Source organism: Agrilus planipennis, unplaced genomic scaffold, assembly GCF_000699045.2.
Source record: "Agrilus planipennis isolate EAB-ADULT unplaced genomic scaffold, Apla_2.0 scaffold127, whole genome shotgun sequence".
Lineage (NCBI taxonomy): Eukaryota > Metazoa > Arthropoda > Insecta > Coleoptera > Buprestidae > Agrilus > Agrilus planipennis.
In genome coordinates this window covers 323,290-334,957 of record NW_020442450.1, presented here as the reverse complement: position 1 = coordinate 334,957, position 11,668 = coordinate 323,290, and the positions used below count along the sequence as shown (strand labels likewise).

The 11,668-nt window shown below is 30.3% G+C and overlaps 3 protein-coding genes and 2 long non-coding RNA genes across 14 annotated transcripts in view; 2 read left to right on the top strand and 3 right to left on the bottom strand.

Moving 5' to 3' along the window:
• Positions 1–10,730, bottom strand: part of LOC108736473 — a 15,808-nt gene extending 5,078 nt beyond the window's left edge. For all 6 annotated transcript variants that reach the window (XR_003232325.1, XR_003232326.1, XR_003232324.1 and 3 more), the window contains exon 1: positions 10,587–10,730. This is a non-coding gene — a long non-coding RNA (uncharacterized LOC108736473). The remainder of the gene's footprint in view (positions 1–10,586) is intronic.
• LOC108736472 (tumor protein p63-regulated gene 1-like protein) lies at positions 505–2,865 on the top strand. 4 transcript variants are annotated; one of them, XM_025980503.1, is made up of 7 exons: positions 505–566; positions 652–880; positions 1,097–1,307; positions 1,361–1,537; positions 1,643–1,750; positions 2,006–2,139; positions 2,200–2,865. In XM_025980503.1, exons 2-7 carry the CDS (start codon positions 703–705, stop codon positions 2,415–2,417), a joined length of 1,026 nt encoding a protein of 341 aa, XP_025836288.1. In that variant the 5' UTR covers positions 505–566; positions 652–702; the 3' UTR covers positions 2,418–2,865. The 4 variants fall into 4 exon arrangements, with proteins under 4 accessions (XP_025836288.1, XP_025836287.1, XP_025836289.1 ...); XM_025980502.1 differs by lacking the exon at positions 505–566 and having other exon boundaries at positions 621–880; XM_025980505.1 differs by lacking the exons at positions 505–566; positions 652–880 and adding an exon at positions 942–1,044.
• Positions 2,956–5,640, bottom strand: LOC108736471. 2 transcript variants are annotated; one of them, XM_018468916.2, is made up of 3 exons: positions 5,187–5,640; positions 4,156–5,114; positions 2,956–3,767 (listed from the first exon to the last, which is right to left on the bottom strand). In XM_018468916.2, exons 1-3 carry the CDS (start codon positions 5,194–5,196, stop codon positions 3,747–3,749), a joined length of 990 nt encoding a protein of 329 aa, XP_018324418.1. In that variant the 5' UTR covers positions 5,197–5,640; the 3' UTR covers positions 2,956–3,746. The 2 variants fall into 2 exon arrangements, with proteins under 2 accessions (XP_018324418.1, XP_018324417.1); XM_018468915.2 differs by having other exon boundaries at positions 4,156–5,640.
• On the bottom strand, positions 5,997–9,869 carry LOC108736470 (histone-lysine N-methyltransferase, H3 lysine-79 specific-like). Its single transcript, XM_018468914.2, has 5 exons — positions 9,633–9,869; positions 9,228–9,330; positions 7,719–9,169; positions 6,923–7,658; positions 5,997–6,808 (listed from the first exon to the last, which is right to left on the bottom strand). The coding sequence occupies exons 1-5, from the start codon at positions 9,720–9,722 to the stop codon at positions 6,606–6,608; spliced, it is 2,583 nt and encodes an 860-aa protein (XP_018324416.1). The 5' UTR covers positions 9,723–9,869; the 3' UTR covers positions 5,997–6,605.
• Positions 10,731–11,127: 397 nt separating the features above from the next.
• LOC112906419 lies at positions 11,128–11,613 on the top strand. Its single transcript, XR_003232333.1, has 2 exons — positions 11,128–11,299; positions 11,385–11,613. It is a non-coding gene; the product is annotated as an uncharacterized LOC112906419 (long non-coding RNA).
• Positions 11,614–11,668: the final 55 nt, after the last annotated feature.

Genomic DNA, 11,668 nt, shown 5'->3' with positions numbered 1-11,668 from the left:
GGATGAAAAATATTTTAATTAGTAGCTGATTATTATGAAAATGATGTTCAATATTTACATTTCAGAGAATAGCAACAGTCAGAATAGAAAATATTGATAATGATAAAACATTATAAAATGGCAATTATACTACAATCGATGGAATTGTTTATTCTCAACCGATGAGTTCAGACGATAATATTTTTTTAGTAATTTTGTTGCATTTGTTAATCAACATTTAATATCATTTTTATTCATAACTACTCTAGTTGACGCATGGCCAACGACTGCTGACAATTCCATCTGCAGCCTGCCCTGCCTATTTCGACCATGCGACTCCTATGATCGCAGTTAGAACTGAGCATTCTACTGCGACACCAAATCGCACTGATGTGGTCTTCTATGGGTCTGTATTCTTTGGTCGCACGATCGGTTTATCTCTTTTAGCCAGATAGTAATTCGCAGTCCTTTCTCTGTGTCTATGGGTATGTTCACAGATTATTTTCTATCCATTTTCTATCAAAGACATACCCTTTGTATATCTATTATCTATGCACACCAACACACTGTCACATTCTATTTCGAAGGTTATGTATAATATTATAATTATTGTATAAAAAATACGTCTTCTCTACATTTTAATGTTTTTATTTAAATAGTAAATATTTGTAGTACCATACATTTTTAATTATCTGCAATTAATCAAATAAACAAAATCCAATTATGGACTTGGAAGATGATCTTTGTGAGGATTTTCAGGTAACTTTGCAGTTAACTGAAGAAGATAGAAACATTCAAAAGGGAAATGAACACCAAAAAGCAAATATATTTTTAATAGACTCAAATGAAGAAAAGGTTCAAGGAAATGACACACCTGCAATCACTTCATTTAGTAAAGAGTGTGAGTTTATCTGTTTGCTTTAGCTTACCAAATAAATGTTTTGATAAGATAATAACTACACTTGACGTTTTAATTATATTAATTGTAATATATCAAATATTTTAACTTTTAAGAAATGTCTATTCATACAGGTCTTATAATATGCCCTTCTGTGTTTCAATTAAGTATATTATTTTTTTACTTTTAATGATAATAGTTCTCCAATTATCATTTTAGTAAAAGAAACTGTATGGGGCTCTGGAACAACAAGAGAGGATAAACAAAATAATGGTGTAATCAAACCAATTTCCCCTATTTCGTCGGGAACTGCAATGGATTTTTTTACATTTCGTGAAAGTGTAATTGAGCATGCAGTTAATGAATGTATGGAACAATTTTTAGATGTTAAAAGTGATGGGACTTTAGTTTCTGCATATTTAATCACAGAGTAATTATTTTCACCTTTTAATAGGCATCATTTGTTACTGCTTTATTTTTTAGAGTAAGCTTATGGAATACTGATAAGGAACGTTTGGTATTGCTTACTACAAAAGCAGTTACTATTGTAAAATATGATTTCATTGCTTTAAAAAGGCTAGATTGCAGAAAAGTTCCTCTAAATAGCATTGATACTGTAGAAATTGGAGAACTTACTTATCCCCCCACTTCGTTAGTTCCGTAAGTATTTTTAAAGTTAATCATTTAATTCATTATTTACAAAGTTATTCTTCTATGCTGTTGATTATCAGTAGACTTATGAAGTAATTAACATCTTTTCTGCAGGCAGTTGCAAGGTTTAGTTGATGGATTTTCCAATGTAATTAATAGAGTATTCTTTGAACATTGCTCTAAGCCAAAAGACACAAAATTATTCGACATCTTTCAATATAGGTATTAATTGCCAGTTGGTGTAGTTGTGTTTTCTTTTTGCTTAAAAAAAAATATGAGGTATTCATACTTCAAAAGCCCGTTTTTTTGTTATTGCATTTAAATTATTAAAACACTATTTACTGTTGCATGATTATAAATGTATTTATCTTGTCTTGTAGAAAACAATACAGATACATATATTGTTTGCCAAATTATGTATTTCCTATTTGTGTTATGATGTAAATTGTTTATTTTTGTTGTTTGTGTTTTTAATAGAAAGAGGAATGCAAAAGGTATACGGCTTTTATGGAACAAGGGTAGACCTGTTAATTTTATTGAAAAATGGAATCCCTTAAATAGTCACGTTCCTTTTGTAACTTTAACATCTCACCCTTTACTAAATTATAAAGGTATAAGTAATGAAAATTAAATTATTTTTGATTTTTTTTAAATAAAGTAATTTTTTGTAGAATGTACTGATGAAAATCGAAGAAGAATGTATGATGTGGATAACTTTATAGAAGAAATTTGCACTGCCATTAAAAACCAACAACGAGAAAATGAGGGCCTAGCATGCATAATAACTCATAAGGATATAATGCTTGATAATTACGTTGGTCTTGGATCTCTTATTCACAATCGAAACGCTTTAGGGTTTTTCAAAGTTAGAGGAAAGTTAAGCTTTTAAAAAGTAATATCAACGAAATTATTGTCTGAACCAACCTGGAAAAGAATCTTTTAGAAAAGGTGTTAAATAATTTAACTCGAAGACCTTCCTATTTATTCAACTGATAAATAATAATATCATTCCTCCTTCTAATCTGTGTATTATGTATAGATAAATATAACTATTGCTTATTCCTTGCATTGAAAGTTTATACGATGCAATATACTGATTACATTTATGTTGTTAGTTGGTAAGTTTGATTTTATTTTTTGCCAGAATATTCAGGCAAATAGCTTCATGTGCTAAATTTTTGGTCTAATACTTTATCTACTGTGATAATTTATGCTGTAAAAAGTTCAAAATTTCTAGTCGAATATATTATCTATTTAATTTGACGGTAAAGTATTATTGTATACACATGACAAAGTATTATATAGTATTGGTATACTCAATAAAATCCCAAACATTATTATTATTTTTAATTACTCGAAGTAGACCCCTAATTTGCTAAAAATAACTTTTATTAGGAAAAATAAAGCAATATTTAACATAACATCTAAATGATTAAAAAAAAGTTAACATGGAATGTAAACGAAATACGAAATTAAATTACTCATTGTTGATATTTTTTATCAATTTCGTCAAAATCAACACAAAAGGGTCTATTTGAAAATTCTTCAAATTTGGGAAGTCCCTCAATTGTAAGCTTGTCTCTGTAAACATTGGCTATCTCATTAATTTTAGAATCATTTTGAATTTTCTCCTGTGCTGTTAATTGAAAATTTAAATCTGTTATATCCTTTTCTTCTGTTATATTTTGCATTACGTATTTATGATTACTTTTTTTTGAATATTCTTCCACTGCTGTTTGTAATATCCAATTTGCAAATTCATGTTTAAACTTTTGTACTCTCTCAATAACATTCTTTAAAGCTTTTAACTCTTCGCCAGTATTATTACATACAGAATTTTTGTTAATCATAAATTCAAATTTATCATAATCTGCAGCTGATACATTCTCATTAATTAAATAATCTGTTAAATTAGGTGCAGTTTGATTATATTTTAGATTTTCTGTATTTTTATTACCTTCTAATGTATTAAATTCTTTTGTATCGTCGAACTGCTGTGCTTGAGAATAAAGTTTTATTTGAGATGGCACTACACAAACTTGTTGCAAAATGTTAATATTATTTAATTTGACTTTATTTCGAATATTCTTTAATTTATATTTTCTGGAATATTTTGTATATCTGTACTTTTGTGTTTTGTAGTTCATTTTCTTCTTTAATATTGGAGAAGTAATACGTTTAGATTTTAAGTGTCCAGTGTTATAATCAAGTTTTAATGCTACATCAACATTGCTTTCATCTGAAAATGGCAAAGAAAGCATTGTAACTTTGGAGTAATTGTGAGTTTTCGGTTCCTCATTGGAGCAAAATTTTGATTTGTTATCAAATTTATTGCAAACTGGTAAAGAGCATAAATTTACGGAAGGAGTTTCAAATAAATTATTTGTAAGCATTTCTATCGGAAAAGATTGGTTGGAATTACAAATATGTGTTTTAAAATAATTATTTTTTGTGTCGTCGAAGGCATCATTTGAATTACATATTGTATTTGTTAAAGTATCATCAGTTTTTAACTCTTGAGAAATAAACAATGCTTCAGTAAATGTCGAAGGAATCGTATTTTGATATATTCTGTCACAATTTGAAAGCAAGTTTTTATTTGCTAATATAAATTTTTCTTGAAATACCTTTGTATTGTTTTCTATAAGAGATGAAGGGATTATATCTTCAGAATCCATATTTTTTGGCAAAAAATTAAATATCTCTTCTTTTGCTTGGCATATGGGGCTATTATTTGATATATTCGATTTTTCAGATTGTATATCATCTATTATGTTAGTTGAGTCAAATTGTGTACATAATGAAGTTTTTGCGGTTGGCGTCTTGAAATTCACATTAGAAAGCATATCTTCATCAAATGAAAGCGAAATTGTTGAAGATTTTTGAAGTATTTCTTCATAATACTTATTGGTAGGATCCTGATTTTTTAACATATCTATTTCCTCCAACTTCTTTAAATCTTTTTGTATAGTATTAACAATAGAAGAAGAATGAGTACAATTTGGAAATTGATTTATATTAACTTCAGAACCATTTACAAAATCAAAAGAAAAAGAACTTTCCAATTCTTCACCATTACTTTTATTGCTTGTAATCGTATTTTCGCTATCATTCACTGTAACGTCTTGGTAAGATTTTGAACAAGAATTTTGAAAAATATTAATTGCCTGCGAGTTACTTATATTTAAGGAGCTGAAACGTTGCTCAATTTCGGTTGTTTCTTCAAATAAACTTCTTAATTGTCTTAACACCTTTCCTTTCATCGCTTGACTTTCCCTATTAGAAGTATTAATTTTATTGATATCGTTTACTAAACTCTGGATTTCATTTATTGACATTATTCGTATTTTACGGAGATGATTACGAATTTTAAAAACACAGTCTTCTAATATCTTTTTATATTTTTTGTTCTCATTTGTTTTACTTTTTATGGGCAGTGTTTTTATTTGCGTCTGGGAATTAAAAGAAGATTGCGAATACTTCAAGGAAGTTCGTTTTCTTAAAGAACGGTTATTTTTCTCGAGTTCTTCACAAAACGTTGAATCAGAACCGACCGAATTTTGAGATGCATTTGTTGAACGCGTTTCTGTATAAAAAGTTATCATTTTAACTAATAGTTAGATACTATTAGAAGATAGTGAAGAAAAAGGTCACTTACCCCAACTCATTTTAGAAGAAATGCTTTATTTTACTTTAATTTGATAACCAACTGTAGCGGTTATTGTACGCTATAAGCGTGTACTAAAATCTAACATGTCTACCCTTTGTTGGAAATGTTGTTACCAACTTACATGTTTTTCAGCTGTTTTATCAGTTTATCATTTATAATTTTGTTTTAGTGGTAGTTATTTATCGTAGCATGTAATAGAACATAGAAATGTTTTCATTTATTAAGGAAAAACAGGTAGAATGATTCCTTATTAAAAATGTTTCATCGAGGATATTCACCCACGAAAATTCCAGTCTTTTCATTTGGTAATGATACTAGATATTAGATGTATATATAACATATAGTATATGATAAGTTAGTTCGTTTTATATAAAAATTAAAATTAAGTATACTAATGAATAATTTAGCAAAAGCAGTTGGATTCCTACATTACAGTTTAGTTATCTCATCCTGAATAATGCAAAGTATATTATTATTTAAATTATGTAAATATATACAAATATTAATGTTATATAATTATACGATTACATCCCGCGCCATAAGAATACATACAGTTTCGTCGTTTCGTGAAACTTATGCTCGAAAAAGTTGGCGCCATTGCAGACGAACATTTCGCGAAAGAATCGTGTTCATATAATCGGAAGTGTGTAAGAGAGAAAAATCAAAATAAACGAAAAAATTCATTGTCGCACTGTCCTCATGGTTAAAGACACAAGGATGACTCGAGTAAAATCATTGCGTTCCTTAGCTAAGTAATAGTTCTTTTATTGTAAAATAAAGTGACCACTGACGACACTAACTTACAGTTATTAGAATTGAAATAATTATTACATGTCAAGCAAAGAATTTACATTCAGGTACACACTTCAAATTTTATTTTATTTTACGGGTCCAAGAAACTCAACAGAAGCTATTTGTCGCTACTTTCTTTATGCAAACAAAAGCTTTTATTGTATCGTTTTAATACATCGTACATGAAATAAAAAGTTAAGGAAACAAAACACATAAATATTGCTATAATGTATGTTAACAATTAAAATAGAGCATGTTTATAATTTAGTAATACTTAACAATTGCTCTCAGTAAATACACCGAGGTTTGTACAACTGCAAACTTTAGTTTATAAGTAATTTATTTTATGTTGTTTAGCAGGAAGGAAAGATAAATATGTAATAATATAAAATATTTAAGTATCTAAAATTCCAAACATTCGATGTGTATTTACTCAACAATTGTAAAAGAGCATACCTGTATATTTAAGAATAAAATAAAATTCACGTTTTACTTGCTAAAAATAAAAAGACTGCAGGAGAAACCAGGGTACAATTGCCTGCTTTATTTATGTCAAGGAAAATTTGGGACGTGTAAAAAAACACGAATTGATTAATATGGACGATAAAACATTATTTAGATCTCATTAGGCCGTTGTAATTGTGTGTACCGTGGAGGTTCGTGCCATACCGCACTAGACGTTCTCTTTAGCTTACGGGAGTCTATTTTGTAGAATATTTTCCGTAAATCAGGTGACTGAGCGTTACATCGGAAAAATGAATTCTTTATTTGATCGCCCGCATAGAACATAGCTCGGCACATTTTATAGATTTCGGCCTCTGAAAAATAAAATAAAACTTCACTGTCTGTACAGTAATATGTTTATTTATTTATTGCATCATTTACTGTTCAGTAAATATTTGCATTGTTATAAATTTGGTCTTTATACTTACTTGTTGCCCAATGTGGAACAACCTTCTTATAGTTACTTCTTGAATCATCTGAGTCGTAACAATCATCAGTAGGCAATAAGGGCGCCTCCTGAACAAGATAAATGGGCTGATCGTCGTTATTATTCTGTTTACTAACATTAATAGGCCTCCATTCCATTTTTTTCTTTTCTTCCTCCAATTTTCGCTTCTGTTCTTCCTCTTCCATTTTTTTCCACATCTCTTCTTCTTTTTTTTTCTCTTTGGCCTTTTGCAAAGCCAACATGCGTTTTCTGTTGGCTTCTTCTCTTAATCTCTGTTGCTTTTCTTCTTTCTCGGCCAAAAGTTGTTTATGTTTTTCTTCTTTTAGACGTTCTGTTTCTTCGAGCATTTTTTGTTTGTCTTTTTCGAGGGCCTCGCGTTGCTGTTGCGCTTTCAATTGCTTTTCTTCTCGTTTGCGCCTCTTTTCCTCGATTTGAGCTTGAAGGATAGCTTCACGTTTACGCAATGCTTCCTCCTCTTTTTCACGCCTTTTTAGTTCACGTTCTTTGTATTCGTTTTGAGAAGTTTTAAGTGCACTTGCAGACTTTGTTGAAATTAATGACTCGTTAAAGGCGTTCTTTTGCAAAATGTTGCTTTGTATCTTGCTTACAGAATTAAATGTTTTAGGCAGAAAGCGATGTGATGCCAATGGAGTTGTTATTTTTGATTTTTCTTTTGACGCTTTATTTTCTTCAACTGCTTGGTTCATTTTTTCAACCTATAATAAAAACAAAATAAATAGAAGTTCCTTTTCTCTTACATACATTAATAGTCTTACCTCCTCCTTTTCAATTGCTTTCTTCTTAGTTCTTGTTATTCGGACGGGTATTTCGGAACCGTTTAATTCCGCTCCTAACTTTTCAAAAGCTTCAACCCTTTTCTTGACTGGACTGTTGCTAAAAGGGCTAAATATTTGTTTGGTTGTTTTAACAGGCTTTTTAGCCTTTATTTGCTGTTTCGGTACAGGGGGTGTATCTTCAACAATGGATTCGTCATCAGTAATTAAATCATCAGGGTTGACGGGATTTTGAAAGACGGTTGCTTTTTGCACAATTACTGTCGCGTCGTTTTTATTCAAAACAACAGTTTCGTTTACTTTATTTAGTACAACCGTGCTATTTCCATTACACAAGTTCATTTTTTCATTCTCAGAAATCACGGCTTTGTTTGACTTTTGAACATTATATGTTTGGTTGTTAACGTTGTAGGTCCGGTCCATTTCACTGGTATTCTCTTTATTATTATTTTCAACAGTTCCTTCTTGAACAGTATCGTGGTATATCGATGATGTTTTCGAGGTATTACTCCTTTCATCGGATTTTACTCTCTTCGGTTTTCTTGGTTTATTTTTTTGTTTTTCGTTAGTCTTCGTGTCGATTTCGGATGAGGGACTTCTTAGACGTTTAAGATTTTCCTCAGATCTCTCCTTGCTTGCTTCGTTCGATTCTGCCGATTTTTTTTGCTTCATTGTCCTCATTTTAGACCTCGTAGATCGTATTTCTTCAGGTTTAAGAAATTCAATTGAACTTTTAGGAGATTTTTGTTTACTTTTTTCTGATTCAACATTGTTTTGTTCCTTTGCCTTAGCCCTAGTTTTTGTACGAGTCACTCTTACTGCCTCATTACTATCAGTCTTACTTTTGCTATCAGTTTCAGAATGATCTGATTCAACTTCTTTTTTAATTTTGGATTGTGGCCCAGATTTAACAGATTGTACATATTCATTATCTGACATGATATCATTTTTAGCACATTTTTTAGTTCTTTGATTTTTAACTTTTACTTTAGATTGTTTTTGATCCTCTTCCTCTGTCAGAGACGTGTCTGACAGTGTAACAACAGAGATGTTATGTTTTTCAATCATAATATCAGAATCACATTCAGTAAACCTGGGTGAACGTTTAACTGAATTACTAATTTTAGAATTACTATTATCATTAACGGCATTTTTCTTAGCCCTTGTTCTTTTGGGTAGTTCAGTTGGTGGTGGCATAGAATTAAGAGACTTCTTTTCTTGTTTGATTACAATATTTTGCTGCTGATCATTTTTAGAAATAAATCCGACAAATTCTTCAGAAAGTTTTTCTAGTTTTACAACAGGTTTTGCATTATTACAATCAATAATTAGTTGTTGATTATTTAAATTCGAATCTTGCAATATTTTTCGTAAAGGACGATTGGATTTTTTGCCTGAGAAAGAACTACCAACTTTTTTTAATTGTCCAGGTTCTATTAAAAAAATATATTAAAAGGGTCTACTAAAATTAAAAAACACAACAAACCTTACCAACATTTTCTGTAATGCTTTTTAAATTTTCATGTTCAAGAGACAGTTGCTTTTCATGGTTTTCAATTCTATTTTTAATATCATTTAATCTCTTAGAGTAAATCTACAAAATAGTAATAAAGTAAGTTATGCTACACAACTTGCGAAATAAATTGTATTTTATTGTAAATATTTTAATAACAATCTGCATTACAACACCGTAAGTACACAGGTAGAGAGTATATTTAAACATTGTATTTATTATTTAATTTACAAAGTTTAGTACTCAGTTCTTACAGTGTCATAATCAATATAGATAACATATACGAATTGGTTTGTTTCTTTATATATGTTAATATTCAAAGTGAATATTATAGTTATATTCGGTAAAGCAAAATACAAATGTAACAAACTATAAAAACTTACATCGTGTATAGAACGAAAAGCTAGGACGCCATCACTAACACGCTGAAGTAAGTTTTTGTTTAGTTCAGTGAATAAATCTTTTGCAGCCATTTTTAAAACACTTATGAATAACTTAGATTTCAGTTTATGTATGCCGTTTTATTTTGTAAATCTTCAGAATAACTCACATTCACATTCACTTTGCTAACTCCTATTAACACAACACGGAAAGAATACCGTCAACAAAACGGTTGACTAGTTGACAGTCAACGATTCGTTTTCGTTTTGTATTCAAATATTTAAATTCGCGCGTGCGCCTTAAATAATATGATCTTGGCTAAAGACACATTAACGTAACACTTTCAAGTACGCCTAATTAAAATACCTTACGTTTCAGAAATGATTTCAGCTATAAACTCTACAATATGATTTCGAATGTTTAAGTATTTGTCAAGAGTACGTAACTATTTCACAGGAAGTTTAGCAAATGATAATATTAAATTTCACTGAGTCGCGGTAATTTTCTTGTGAAACATTTTTTAAATAAGGAAAAAGCCATAAAATGTATTAGAAAATTTTAATGAAAGAAGCACTATGAAACATTTTTTCTTCATTTACGTTGTTCTTAATATTGATTATACTGATTAGCATAAATAAAATGACGAAAATATAGCTATGAAAGCATAAAAAGTTAAATTAGTATAAGGTTTAAGTTATAACAGGTAACCTTCTTTTTTATAAAAAAAAAACATTAAATTAGTTTAAGGAGGTTTAAGTTGTGACATTATTTTTTTTTCAACAGGTAACCTTTTTTTTTCTAAATTAATGGCTATGAAAATTACTCTTATTTGAGACGACGTTGCCGTATGGTTGACATTTAGACACAATTAGATNATTTTACCGATTACAGTGGGCCACGTGATGTTCTAATGGATTAATTTTACAATTTTTCCACGGGGAAATTTCTGAACTCACCTCATCTAATCATACAAACCATTACGCCACTTAAGGCCACCACGCTCAGCAGCCATTGCTGAGAGAACAGGGAGAGAACTTTCCAGTCAATACCTGTTTCTTTTTTGTAAGCCTGTGAAAACCATAGAAAGAGGCAACGTCGCACCAAAGAATACAGACCCATAGAAGGCCACATCAGTGAGATTTGGTGTCGCAGTAGAATGCTCAGTTCTAACTGCGACCGTAGGAGCGCATGGTCGAAATAGACAGGGCAGGGCAGGCTGCAGATGGAATTGTCAGCAGTCGATGGAATTGTTTATTCTCAACCGATGAGTTCAGACGATAATATTTTTTTAGTAATTTTGTTGCATTTGTTAATCAACATTTAATATCATTTTTATTCATAACTACTCTAGTTGACGCATGGCCAACGACTGCTGACAATTCCATCTGCAGCCTGCCCTGCCTATTTCGACCATGCGACTCCTATGATCGCAGTTAGAACTGAGCATTCTACTGCGACACCAAATCGCACTGATGTGGTCTTCTATGGGTCTGTATTCTTTGGTCGCACGATCGGTTTATCTCTTTTAGCCAGATAGTAATTCGCAGTCCTTTCTCTGTGTCTATGGGTATGTTCACAGATTATTTTCTATCCATTTTCTATCAAAGACATACCCTTTGTATATCTATTATCTATGCACACCAACACACTGTCACATTCTATTTCGAAGGTTATGTATAATATTATAATTATTGTATAAAAAATACGTCTTCTCTACATTTTAATGTTTTTATTTAAATAGTAAATATTTGTAGTACCATACATTTTTAATTATCTGCAATTAATCAAATAAACAAAATCCAATTATGGACTTGGAAGATGATCTTTGTGAGGATTTTCAGGTAACTTTGCAGTTAACTGAAGAAGATAGAAACATTCAAAAGGGAAATGAACACCAAAAAGCAAATATATTTTTAATAGACTCAAATGAAGAAAAGGTTCAAGGAAATGACACACCTGCAATCACTTCATTTAGTAAAGAGTGTGAGTTTATCTGTTTGCTTTAGCTTACCAAATAAATGTTTTGATAAGATAATAA

Excerpts from the sequence above, each read along its gene's own strand:
- LOC108736472 (XM_025980503.1), top strand. The coding sequence starts at position 703 with ATGGACTTGGAAGATGATCTTTGTGAGGATTTTCAGGTAACTTTGCAG. Across the intron at positions 1,308-1,360 it reads TCTGCATATTTAATCACAGA|AGTAAGCTTATGGAATACTG; the intron begins GTAATTATTTTC and ends TTTATTTTTTAG. Across the intron at positions 1,538-1,642 it reads CCCCCCACTTCGTTAGTTCC|GCAGTTGCAAGGTTTAGTTG; the intron begins GTAAGTATTTTT and ends TCTTTTCTGCAG.
- LOC108736471 (XM_018468915.2), bottom strand. The coding sequence starts at position 5,133 with ATGATAACTTTTTATACAGAAACGCGTTCAACAAATGCATCTCAAAAT. Across the intron at positions 3,768-4,155 it reads TTATAGAAAACAATACAAAG|ATGAAAGCAATGTTGATGTA; the intron begins GTATTTCAAGAA and ends TGCCATTTTCAG.
- LOC108736470 (XM_018468914.2), bottom strand. The coding sequence starts at position 9,722 with ATGGCTGCAAAAGATTTATTCACTGAACTAAACAAAAACTTACTTCAG. Across the intron at positions 9,170-9,227 it reads AAGCATTACAGAAAATGTTG|AACCTGGACAATTAAAAAAA; the intron begins GTAAGGTTTGTT and ends TTTTTTTAATAG. Across the intron at positions 7,659-7,718 it reads AAGCAATTGAAAAGGAGGAG|GTTGAAAAAATGAACCAAGC; the intron begins GTAAGACTATTA and ends TTTTTATTATAG.